This window comes from Cariama cristata, unplaced genomic scaffold (genome assembly GCF_000690535.1).
Source record: "Cariama cristata isolate BGI_N322 unplaced genomic scaffold, ASM69053v1 scaffold38479, whole genome shotgun sequence".
Lineage (NCBI taxonomy): Eukaryota > Metazoa > Chordata > Aves > Cariamiformes > Cariamidae > Cariama > Cariama cristata.
In genome coordinates, this window is record NW_009634814.1 from 34,053 (window position 1) to 46,412 (window position 12,360).

The 12,360-nt window shown below is 39.0% G+C and overlaps 1 protein-coding gene across 1 annotated transcript in view; it reads right to left on the reverse strand.

The window, feature by feature from the left end:
* Positions 1-10,090, reverse strand: part of CFAP221 (cilia and flagella associated protein 221) — a 22,560-nt gene extending 12,470 nt beyond the window's left edge. The window contains exons 1-11 of the mRNA XM_009707266.1: positions 9,952-10,090; positions 9,428-9,528; positions 8,333-8,419; positions 8,132-8,227; positions 7,570-7,670; positions 5,118-5,221; positions 2,847-3,006; positions 2,197-2,320; positions 1,999-2,110; positions 1,670-1,778; positions 996-1,083 (exon numbers count right to left, since the gene is read on the reverse strand). Of these exons, the coding sequence (XP_009705568.1) occupies positions 996-1,083; positions 1,670-1,778; positions 1,999-2,110; positions 2,197-2,320; positions 2,847-3,006; positions 5,118-5,221; positions 7,570-7,670; positions 8,132-8,227; positions 8,333-8,419; positions 9,428-9,528; positions 9,952-10,090 (1,221 nt within the window). The remainder of the gene's footprint in view (positions 1-995; positions 1,084-1,669; positions 1,779-1,998; positions 2,111-2,196; positions 2,321-2,846; positions 3,007-5,117; positions 5,222-7,569; positions 7,671-8,131; positions 8,228-8,332; positions 8,420-9,427; positions 9,529-9,951) is intronic.
* Positions 10,091-12,360: the final 2,270 nt, after the last annotated feature.

Below are 12,360 nucleotides of genomic sequence, written 5' to 3' on the forward strand. Positions count from 1 at the left end.
TCTGTGAGGCTTAATAATACTTAAGTGGAAAAACAGACAGCATGAGCAAAAATATGCCTCTGTCAGAAAGTCGGAGGAGCAACTGTCAAACCAGTCAGAGATCTCCACAGCCTCTATGGCCAACAGGTAAGAAAATAAATGTTTCTAAATGAAATTAACATACATCTAATTCAGTGATACAACAATCAAACAATTTAGATCCTGTTTTTACTCACTTCCTCCTTAGTATTAAATATGTTTGAGTGAATTCGCAGCGCCTAATTCAGTGTATAAATTAAGCTTTTATCCTATATATAAATAATTTTACTCCCATAAACAGCTCGTTGGAAGTCAGTGGGATGTCAGAAGCTACTTCAATATCCAGGAGACAGGATAAGAGGGACAAACCCCACCTGTCCCTGAAGGCTGTGCCACATGGGGAAAAAATATTTCCTGCCACTGAGTATTGCTGCTGTCACCTCTATGGAGGATGACCCGCAGGCTTGGGTGACTGGAAGAAACCAAAGAGAGGGAGGTTGAAAGTGTAGAAGAATAACCTGATGAATTATCTCCCTGGGGCTCTGCGTGAGAGTACTGACTGGGTTTAGGTCTTTGACCGTGGGCCATTCAGGACATCAGCTCTTCAGAGAGGTACAACATAAACAGAAGGTTGGATGCGGCCATGGTGCTGACAGGATTACTCTGCAATGTTGCACTGTGATGTGGCTGGGTGGCTGGGTGCAAATCTGCTAGGTTGGGCAACTATCTAGTTACATTTCCATTAATAACTTATCCTTCTTCTTATCCTCTCTCCAAGATAAAACCACCTCAGAAACAGGGATACACAGGCATAATAAAGATATAACTGCAGTAAGAAGTACAGCTAGTGTAGATTTGCATTGATGTATGAAGAAAAACTGAAGATGTAGAGAGCTTGATACAATTCACTAATGCACTGCATAATCTGAAAGTATAAGTTTAATTTTAAATTTAAAGAAAAAACAGCAAAGACTAACCTTGTATTGCTCTTCTTCCCTCTGTCGGTTTTCAATAATCTCTTTTTTAAATTCCACAGAGATTGGATCTTTGCCTTTATGAACTTGCCTGCATTTACAGTGGAGACAAGAAAAATCCTTCGTTTAATGCACAGTTTGCTTTATTTAAAGGCTAATAGACCTATTCTCCTCTTCCTAAGGTGTCTAGGGGTCCATAACATTCATCATAAGAGCAGATCTGTGGATTGCAAATGAAATCATGGTGTTGCTTACGCATATGACTATGTGTTTTGCTTTACACCATTTGATGTACATGTGCAATTCTGTTCTCTCCATTACACATTTTAGCCTTGATTTATTGACAACCACGACAAAAAGCTTCCTTTGCCCTTAAGGGCACAAGATGAGATGCCTGGGAACAAGATTAGGTGACCAAAGTTTTCAGCAGGTTTCTTACTGAATGCAACCATAACACAATCAAAGACCTCCTTGGGTACTGCTACAGATTACTACTAAGACTACTCTTAGGCAGAAGAGAAAAAAATGAAAGTAAACCAACAGTAACTTAGCTAAAAAACGAACCTATCAGGACATGAAATGGCAGCATTACTCACTAGTGGATATTGCATACATCATTCACAGAGGTCTTAGTTAAGCAAACTCCAGTGTTGTTAATGTGGTTAACTAACACTTACCACTTCAGATGATTTGCTTCCTCTTCCTGAATATTTTGTTTGACTTTTAGTTGAAATATGGCTTCCTTCATCTGTCTTGTTTTTATCCCTTCACCGCCTTGGCAAAGGGCTGCAGGAATATTAGAAAGCCGTATCACACCTCAAACTAAATTGAATTTTGAATTGGAAATCCACTGCTTAAGATAACTGAACTCATTAATACATAAAGCTAAGGTGAGATTTCTTACAGAAACTACAATCACATCGCCTCAGCAATTCTAAAGCTGAGTTCCTCATCAGAAACCTACAAATAATGCTAAGACCAAGTTTATGCTGCTTTATTACCTTACCTTCTTTCAAGTCCTTAATCTTCAATTTGCCTGGTTCCTGATTCAAAACAGTAGCTACAGCATACGGATTTGACAAGTCTGTGGGGAATCTGAGGTTCTGGTATTCAATTTCCTACGAGATATAAATTAATAGGAAGAAATAGAAACAGGAAATATTTTCAGCCCAGAAAAGTACTTGTGATTATTATCTCTTCACACCTTTACTTTTTGAATAGGCCTCAATTGTGGTTGGCTGTATTGGTCTCTTCTCCACACCACGGATTTTCCTGCAGACGCAGCATTTTTCTTTGGACGACTTTGTTGTTCGTCAAAATGTTCTTTTCTAGGTGTCAGAAGGACAGATATTGCCCTTATAAGTACTCTGTAAATGGCACGTAAGTCTAGTACATGCATTTACCTCCCCTTTAGATATACAAGGAGACTGGAAATTTCTCTCCCAAATTACAACTGGAACCAAACTTTCTAATCTTCAGAGTTCACAAAAAAAAATAAGTACAGCCCAAAAGACCTTATTGCTCAAAAAACCCTGTATCTTGCAAGGCCTCAGCAATATCAAGAACATAGAGCAGGCATAATAGAAGCCGAGAATGCTCAACACTTCTTTAAGGATATGTAACTTCTTGTTACTTTTGGTTTGGTAGTTTCACTTCATACAGCCTAAGGGCGTTCCGAGCAAATGATGTAAGAGAGGAGGTACACATATTAACAGTCGAATTACATTGGAGCATTTTAAGTCTCCATAGATACAAATGCTTAAAATGATTACAGCAAAATGGCATGAAATCCTATCATACAGGTATTTTTTAGCACTGGGCAAAAATACTCAAAGATCACTCAGCCACACATACGTTAGACCCAGATGTGGTGTTGATGTTCCTGTGAATACACATACATAGGGTTTTGAGTGAAACTGTGAAATCCATAACTGCATTGTCATTTGTGCTGTTCCGTACTCAAGTGGGGAATATTTCACAGTTACTTCCACTTTCCCATTGCCTGGAATAATTCCTGTGATTAGAGGAGAAAAACAATGAGTCCATCTGATGTGAGCCACTTAAGTAAGCTGAAATTGATTCTGGACTACATTTTTTTTCAAATAACACTAATGTTTGAATGGATGGCAGTAGGCCTGGAAAGTACTTCAGGTCTCAACTTGTCTTTCAAGAACTAATAATGGGAGAGATTTTGCAATAGCAGAGAGATTCGACAGTAAGACTATAATATTTCTTACTGTTGTGAAAATGATTGCCTGTTTATATACAGAAATTCTTCACTTGCATCTGCCAGTCTTAAGTCTCTGGCACTTCCTGCTTTCATGAGCAAAGCATTATAAACATATTTCCCTGTGCTTGTCCAAGTTGGGAGAATCATCTGGATTTGATGCATTACCTGTATCTACTTGGTCTTATTTCCTTATTACGTATTCCATTATTTTCTCAACCACTTTAACTACTCTTCATACCCCTAAACATTCACTGCAATCCCAGGATATAGGCCCTGATGCTCCTCAGCATTTCTGCAACAAGGAGTTTATTCAGCTCATCAGAAATGCTAATTTCTCATCTCTGTAACCATTGCCTGTTTTCTGCACCCTGCAGTTTTAAACACCCGTTCGTTTCATTGTTTATTTTTGTGTGTGTGTGCGCGTGTGGAATTTGTTAGAGTATTTCAACATTACTGATCTCAGAGCACAATGGCTTGAGTAGAAGCTGAGATTTCTTAGTGCTTTTCAGATGGCATTCAGCACCTCAGGGTTTCTAGCTACCAAAGTTTCTGACTTAACTTTTACTGGGTTGTTTTTTTCTGGGATATTTTTGTTCCCCTTTCTCCCAAGAACTAACCCAACTTAGAAAGCATGAATTAGTTCCAGCTGCTTTGTCTATGACTGTGTGAAAATACAAAAAACTTCCTGATGAATTTTATAACTTCTCCCTAGTTTTACTCAATTGTAATATTGTTCCTTTCCTCCCTTTGATACATCAAAACTTCTTTAAGCACAAAGTAAGAAAGAATATTATCCTGAAAGAATGACCCAAAACAAGCCAGCAGCATAGTTCATCTTTGTGAACCACACATGTGATAGAATCCAAGTATGATCTCGGAAGAACATCCATCTGACAAGACAGGGCAAATTCGTATCATTGTACATACAGTAAGAGCAGCAACTTTTATTGAAGTGCATAAATAATCAAAGTTTAAATTCCAGTGTCGCAAATAGCACTAAGCACCAGATTTATGAAGGATTTTATTTATTTAGATCTTTTTATGTATTTTCATGGAATTGACCAGACTGCCCAAGTGAATTATGCAGCCAGTTCTCATTCACTTACACATTTCTGTCACAACACCTGGGTACTTACATGCTCCTCCGGCACCTGGCAAATGTAACAATGATAGCAACTGACCTGCAAATAGATATGTCTGCCTCAAGACAGAGCTCTCTCCAGCGTCAGGCATGAAAATAGCCGAGCATACTGTAGCCAAAAGTCCCTGCCTCTTGTAAAGCCCATACACAGAGGTCTAGACTGAATCGAAAAGCCACTGCCATCCCATGAAACACCTGCAGCAGTGTATTTTGTGCCCATCACTGTAACTGCTCCTGAAGCAACAGACACAATTCTATCAAACTCTTCTAGACTACTAGGGAAAAAACAGGTACAGGGATATGTTTGATAGAGTAGAGGTCACCTTTTATTTCCTCTGTGTCTCCAGTCAAGTAAGATAAAGCATACCCATTCCACAAAGACAGATATCTGTTCCTTTAATGGGGCAGGAGCCAGACAGTCCTTTGGGAAATGTGTGATAAAGAGGTAAATGCTGGCCTTCCTGCCTCTCTCCTTTCCAAAGGCCACACCGGCAAAGAGAGAAGAGAAAGGCTGGATGGATTGTTTGAGATGTCTCATATTTTGCCAGAAGTCTGTAGCTGGGCATTGACAAAAGAAATCTACCAGGCACGGAGGGCTATTTGCCATGAGGCTGCATATGACTAATATTTATCAGCCTGCGTTCACCTGGAAACACTCTGAGGAAAAGGTTTTTTCTGTACAGTACTGAAAATACTGTCACAAGTACACTTAACACAAAGTTAATGTTTATAATTTTAAATAAGTTCAATCTACCAAATGTTGGCTGGACAGTGAAGGCTCTGTGAGGCTGAATAAAATCAATGTGGAATTCAAAATCTATTGGACAGCTGCACTGCAACGGGATAACATACTTCTTACTGAAAAGAGAGAAAGGAAGAAAGAAATTAATGAAACTATAGTTGATCATCAATTACACGCTGGAAAATTATATTATACACAACATGCACTGAATTTATCTGTGTTCAGAGGGATGGGTTACTTCTTCATGTGAAAATAGTCATTCCTCGTTGTTCCAAAATAGCACAATATTTCAGATCTTTCACTCATTAAGGAAATGAGAGATAAATCTTGATTTGAATGCCGGATATGTTACATCTTGACTTACTTTCTCCTACGCATACAGAATCTGATTACAGAAAAATGTATAAAATGTACGTTTTAGACGTTATTTATGTGTACTCTCACGTTCTCACAAACTGCAGGATCTAGCAAGTACAAACAATCCAAATTGGAGCAACAATAAGTACAGAACCAGAAACCAGCTTTCTCCCATGGCCCTCCTTGTTGAATATGATGAGAAAAGACTGTGCAGTCTTTGAAAGTGTTGAAATCGGACTTTAATCACCATAGAAATAATGATGCTGTGGCCTGATTTTCATAAAAGCCCTTTATGTCTTACCCTGGTTGTGTGAGGGGTAATAGCACACATCTTTTCAAGCTGTCTTGCTTTTGTATGCACCTATTTTCACGTATCAAATTGAAATACAAAAGCATCGGTGTAACACCATCCATCATCCTGCAAATCAAGACCGATTTACCCAGGCTTATTTCTGGTTTTTGTAAACTGTCTGACTGAAATCCTATCCTGCTGATTAGCAAAGAATGCATGTTATACACAGTGTTCCTTCGGAAAGCACATTTTGAAATGCCTAAGGAAAGAAATGATAATAGCAAAGTCCTTTTTTCTCTGCCTTAATATGACCTGTTCATGTGTAACAGAAGACGGGAGGTAATTTGTTTTCAGGTATAGTGCGGCTACTACAATAACCAAAGTGACTTAGAAACATGGCAATTATGCCGCCTGTTGCCTTAAGGACCTTCTGTGCCTAAGGAGAAAGCTGGGCGGTAGAATATAGGTCTTATCCTACACTTATGGAAGTAAAAGGAAGTTTTTCCATCGACCTCAGTGGGCTATGGATTAAGCCCATAGCCCTTTGGGTTCTGTACAGTACCAAGTATCTCAGAGAGCCTTCATTTGTAGGAAAGTTTTTAATAGCCTTATGATGAAAAATACTGGTAAGAGTTAAGGTCTAAAACCACCAGTTTTCTCTTCAGGAACTCTTCCAAATTCCCTCAGGGGCATCTCTGAGCAACACTGTTGTGTAGGAAAATTTTCCCATTATTTAAAACTGTATTTTGTACTCTGCCTAATCTCTTCCCTGTGTTCTGAGATTATGAAAATTCTGTATACTTCAGCACGTTTTAAAAATGGAGAAATAAACAGAATCCCACCATTCCTAGAACGTCAGGAGTTATGTTCAGTCCTGTGAGCAAGCTATAACGTCAATTCTGACAGATTCACTGGAGTTTAACAGATTAAGGGGGGATTAGAAAAATAAATAAACAAAAAGATGCAAATGTTCCTTCTACAATGCTGGGCTCATTTTTACTGCAGAATTATGCATTTTCTTTGTATGTACCTTGCCTATTCATACTTCTGTGCTTCAGTAAAATTCGTGAGTTACTTCCAACTCACAGGCTGACACAACCTAGCTGCTAAGACCTTCAGTTCCTAGAATTCACTCAAATGTTTACACTAACACAATCACTATAATTACAACTAATATAGTCAATATACTATAGAACTAGACCCTAATCAACAGGATGTCCCTTTTCCTTTTTCCCTTCCCAGTTCCTATTAAGAATTATTACTGATTACTTCAAGAGAAGTCAGTGTTACATCTATACTGCAGACAGAGTAAGATGAAGTCTATGCCATTTGCAGCTCCACATCAGAAGATCACTTCAAATATTTTTAAATAGAAGAAGCAAATCTAACAACTGACCAATCTCTGGACTGAGGTTAGCTATTTGCTGTCACACCTACCATTACCAGCCCATACCTTCATTTCCAGAACGCTTCATCTTGTAAGGAAGATCCATTCACTTGAGACTTACTAACATTAAAAAAGACATAGCACTTGAGAGTGTACAGATTGCTTCACCATACGATGAATGAGCACCAATTTAGACTAGCTGAAACACCAGTTCCAGTATCTATGTATATGTTTAGTTTGCGCAGCTTTTACTTTCCTGTGAATGTGAACCAGAAACAGTTCATATATGGAATTATTTTGCAGTCCAGATGGTAGCCGATCTCCTTAAAACTTCCAAGATGTTACATTGTACAAACAGAGGAAAATGAGATTTTTCAGATTTTGTGCATGTCTCCCAAAATGTGGACAAATGTCTGTCTTTAACTCACCTCTTCCCAACTGATACATCGGACAGATTTATAAATGATGGAAATTCTACAACATTCACAGCAGGGTAAGCATGCACAGGAATGACTAATGTATCTTCTCCCTGAAAAAAAAAAAAAGGGATAAATATTTATTTCTTAGAATGAATAAATGTTAGAGGAAGAAAAAGTTTCTGTAGTAGTTGGCCAGTAAGTGGGCATAAAACATCTTCAAGATCATCACTGTGTTGCGCCTCAGGATATTGATAGTCTATCTGCTTTCAGTATCCGTCTGTCTTTCCATACTTTCAGCAACTATCTAGAGCACCTCCAAGCCTGCTCAGCTAACACATTACATTAGTGTGGCACAATAACAGCATAAGGAAGATATTCTACCCATAACTCTGGGATGTTTATGGCAGAAAAATTTTAAATGTTTAAAATTAAATACACCAATCCAGAATATGGGAATAAACCCATGTGGCTCTAGGAGATCAACTGTACCTTTACTTTACTGTTATCATCATGTCCTAATAGTTGTTTCATTCTGTTACAACTGTGAATATATTTTATAATAAATCCTCACCTGACAATGAATTCGGATGCAGTCATAGTAATACCGCCACTCATCAGGACAAAAATCAACAGTAACCGCGTACGACAAGCCAGGGACAAGCCGGTGCTAGAAAATGACCCAAAATAAGATAGAAGGCATGTAAAAGCTGCCTATATGACACTAAACCAGCGCTGCACGCAAACAGCGGTGTGAAGGTTTTCTGACACTTACTGTTTTGTTGTATTTGATCTGAAAATACTTTGTCTGGGGTGGTATTATGTGAAGGTTTATTACATCGCCAGAAATATTTATCAGCTTCTGTAGAACAAAAGAAAACCAAAACCACAAAACACTTTACAATATAAGAGGTCAATTGAGAATGCCAACTGTACTTTTTGTGAGACTATTTGTAGCAAAGAAGCTGTATTAAACAAGGAAGTAATGATTTTTACTTTAGTAGAAATAATTCTGAGTATGTTCTGATTTAAAAGAATATTATGTAAACCTTGCATCCTGCACATAAGAAAAACAGGACCAGAAACCAAGTCACAAATCCTTACATGGGAATAACAGTTAGTCTTGCTGAAGAAGACGCTGTTTTTCTTATGTGCAAAAGGAACAAAAAATGAAACAACCTAATGACTTCACTTTCAGAGAGGTCTAAAACAACAGAAATTATGTCATATTCCATAGTTTTGTTTTGGATCACAAAGCAACAAGCATTTGGATAGTGACAGTTCAGCTTATAAAGCCTCCTGCATCTTGTTTACTTTCATTATATCTGGAGGACCTAGTCCACCATAATCACCCAACCTCCACCTCAAAACACTTACCACATGACTAAAGAAGGCAGACAAAGAGAAAGCTGAAAGAAGAAAAGGAAATACCCAAACTATTCTCAAGGAAAGTTAATCAAAGCTATGCCCTGAGTTTCTTTCCTTAGATTAAATTGCTCTTGGCACAAGGCCAAAGGTACTTTCAAAATTGTCCGACCAGTGAACATGTTTGCAAACACAGTGACAGTCTAAGTACATTTTGCAAACAGTCTCTTATGGAGTTATAGCATGAATCCTTCATTCATGACTTGCAAGTCACATATCACTAGCACTGATCGCAGACACAGGAAACAGAAAGGTAAAACAGACTGTAAAGGACAGTGATGCACACAGCATGGTACTCGTCTGTTTTGTTACCGCAGGGCTACTGATTTTAAGTGTTGCTTTTTAGAGCACTCCATAGAGCAAAAGGCCTCATGACCACAAGCAGTCTACTTGGCTTCTGTTATCCTTTTACGAGTCCCAAGAGGATCCCTGCTTTGACACTTACCAGCATCTGTTGGTGATGTTTTCCAACATCATACCCTCCATAGTGTAACACAGCAGGCTCAGCCTGTACAACCTTGCTCCTGTGAAGTTCTGAATAAATTTCTACAGAGATAGATAATAAAACAGGGAGAAAAGGAGACCAGGTGAAACACACATGATGATCATTACTTACATTGATTAAGTATGTTTATGTTGCACCCAATGTACTATAGAGAAAAAATTAAACAGAGATTATTTCTGCTGTTAAGCAGGCTTTAAACTACCCCAGCAGAGTCATGATCCTGTCACCAGTTTATCTTTTGGCATCATGGCTTCAACAAGCCATCCCAAAACTTTAGGGTCAGCCAGGATCAGTATAGCCACTATTTCTTTCCTGACTATGTCTCCTATGATTTGGGCTCACAGGAAGATGCAATTTAAGCAACAGAATGGGAGTTTTGCCTGTGAGTTGCAGAAAAAAATAATAGCGAGGTGTCTCCTAGGATCATTCCAAAGTTGGGGGACAGTCAGAGAGCAGAAACTTACTTGATTCTAGCAGGTGATTGGGGACAGTATGTCTTTTTTTAGGTTCCTCTACTAGGCTGCCCAGAAGGACACTGGGTATTTTCTTGAAGGATTTCTCAGCAATTGTGATTTCTCTGTAGGTCGATTGAACCACATCCATGTTAGGACAGAAATGGAGTTCTAACAGTACTAAAATTCCTCAACACCTGGGGGCAAAACAAAAATAACATAATGATTAAAATGTCTTCCCTTGCACTGGTAATATCTGTTGCCTAAAACTACCAAAAAACACTTTGGGGAGGGAGTTACTTTTTTTCCTACTGAATGAATTACCCTGTGTGTGCTAAGTACCAGGACACAGTGATTCCAGGAAATCTTGCTCCCACTGCAAGCCCTACCATTTTGGGCATGTTCATCTGTTCTAGGGCTTACTGGGGACATTTGGCTTTCAAGACTGTGTAAAACATCTCTCTCTTCCTTCACATCCCTTAGTACAGAGAAGGAGAGAAGGTTCTTCTGATAATTCCACCATCCAAACTGATTTTTGTAGAGATGTTCTTCCAATCTCTCCTGAGTGTTTGGGTTGTTAACTTGCAGATTAATTTTTAATTTAAAAATATTAATATGAGGGATAAGAAAATTGGCATTTGAATCTTCTGTTTGGATAGCACCATCTGGGTTATTTGTTTAGCGAAGATAACTGTAAACCTAGAAGGCCATGGGTATTATAGATCCCGTGTTAAGTAAGCACAGTTATCAGAACATAAACTTCTCTAATGACAAGTGCAAATATTATGCAATAAGGACACCAGACACAATCCATCCACAAGAAATTATCTTCATAAATATAGCACGTAGCCTTTGGCTCTCCTATGAACTGGAGAACTGCATGGAAAAAAAGACAAGATACTTTTGGAGAAAGTACCGAGTTCAAAAGCCATGCTGGGTTTTTCAGCCCTCAAGAAGGGGTATGAAAATCCTTCATTTTGTATTTGTTCTTCATGAATGGGAAGGTGGGTGTGCAGCTCAGGATGGTGCCCCATTACTACCGACGCACAGCTGAACTCACCTGGTGCTGGACAATATAGACTCCTCCTGCCAGGCTGCAGACATGAGGCACCTTCTTGCTCCTGGAGCAGTGGCACAAAGGCTGACAAGTTGCTTGGACAACAGAGTTCAGTTGTATGATCCACACTGTGGCAGCACTTTAGATTCAACAGTTCCAAAGCTAGTCATTAGTACCAGGAGCGATATTGTGTTTGTTTTGTCGTTTTAACACTCACATACTGTCTTGAGTGACCTTAAAGGGTCCCAACCTAAAATTAACACTGATCAATAAAAGTTTGAGGGAAGAAGGGCAGAGGGGAGCACCAAAGTGATGCCCAACATTCCTGGATCAGCACTTTTGAGGACTGAAGAGGTCCACCTGCCCCGTTACATTTTATGGTCTCATCTCTGGTATTTGTCTGGTTTTCTAGTCTGCTTTAGATCTTTCAGGCAGAAGTTGAAAGGTGCTTTAAGCTCATAAAGTGCTGTTTTGATTTACAGCCTTGTGCACTACTAAATAATAAATAAGCAAGAAGCTTAAAATAATGTGCTACCAGTACCCTGGCCTCAATAATATTTTCCACTCCACGGCTCCAAGTACAAATTTTCCACTTGCAATAGAAAATCTGTAAGAGGAACTGTATTATTATGCACAACAGTAAATTCCTTCTGTGGTAGTGAGACCAACCAAACTCAGATAAAAATATGTTAAAAAAATTCTAAACATAAGGCTTACATTCTTTCCACTCGTGTTGTTCAACTTTAATTTATACAATTGCTATCCTCCTTCTCTTGGTCAGCATTCCCCATCAGGAACACAAGTTTTGAAAAGCTGTAGACAGATTTATATTAGCAAAGGATTCCCGGTGTAAGCTTAGCAGTAATGTAAAGTGACACTACCATCATCACTGACCACTGCTGTATTCCTCAAAGGGCTAATACAGGAGGAATGTCTACGTGCCAAGGTCCTGGAATCTCTGACTGATGTTCTTAAGCTTTCCAAGACACCTGTGTGTATCCTTAACATGAGTCTTTTTTTGTGCAAAGCCACCAACAGAAGAACTCTAGGCCTGTGAAATCCTGGTTCCCTTGGAGGCAATGGCAAAACTCACCCAGATCCCTTCAGGCCAGGGTATCACCCTTCTTCTGTCAGCACTTGGGCTTTCTAATCCCTTTGTGTTTTACAGAGCTCATAGCACACCTCAGCACCAGAAAGAGATGCGGTTTAATGCTATTACACACTACATGAGATTTGCAAAAGTGTCGACGGGTTCTAAGAGCAACCGAAAACGCGCTTTTAAGGTCCACTTTACATCACTAGGCTAGCAGAGTTTCTTAGCGAGCAGAAGGGCTTATAGCTTCACAGCATCTACCCCCGCCGGC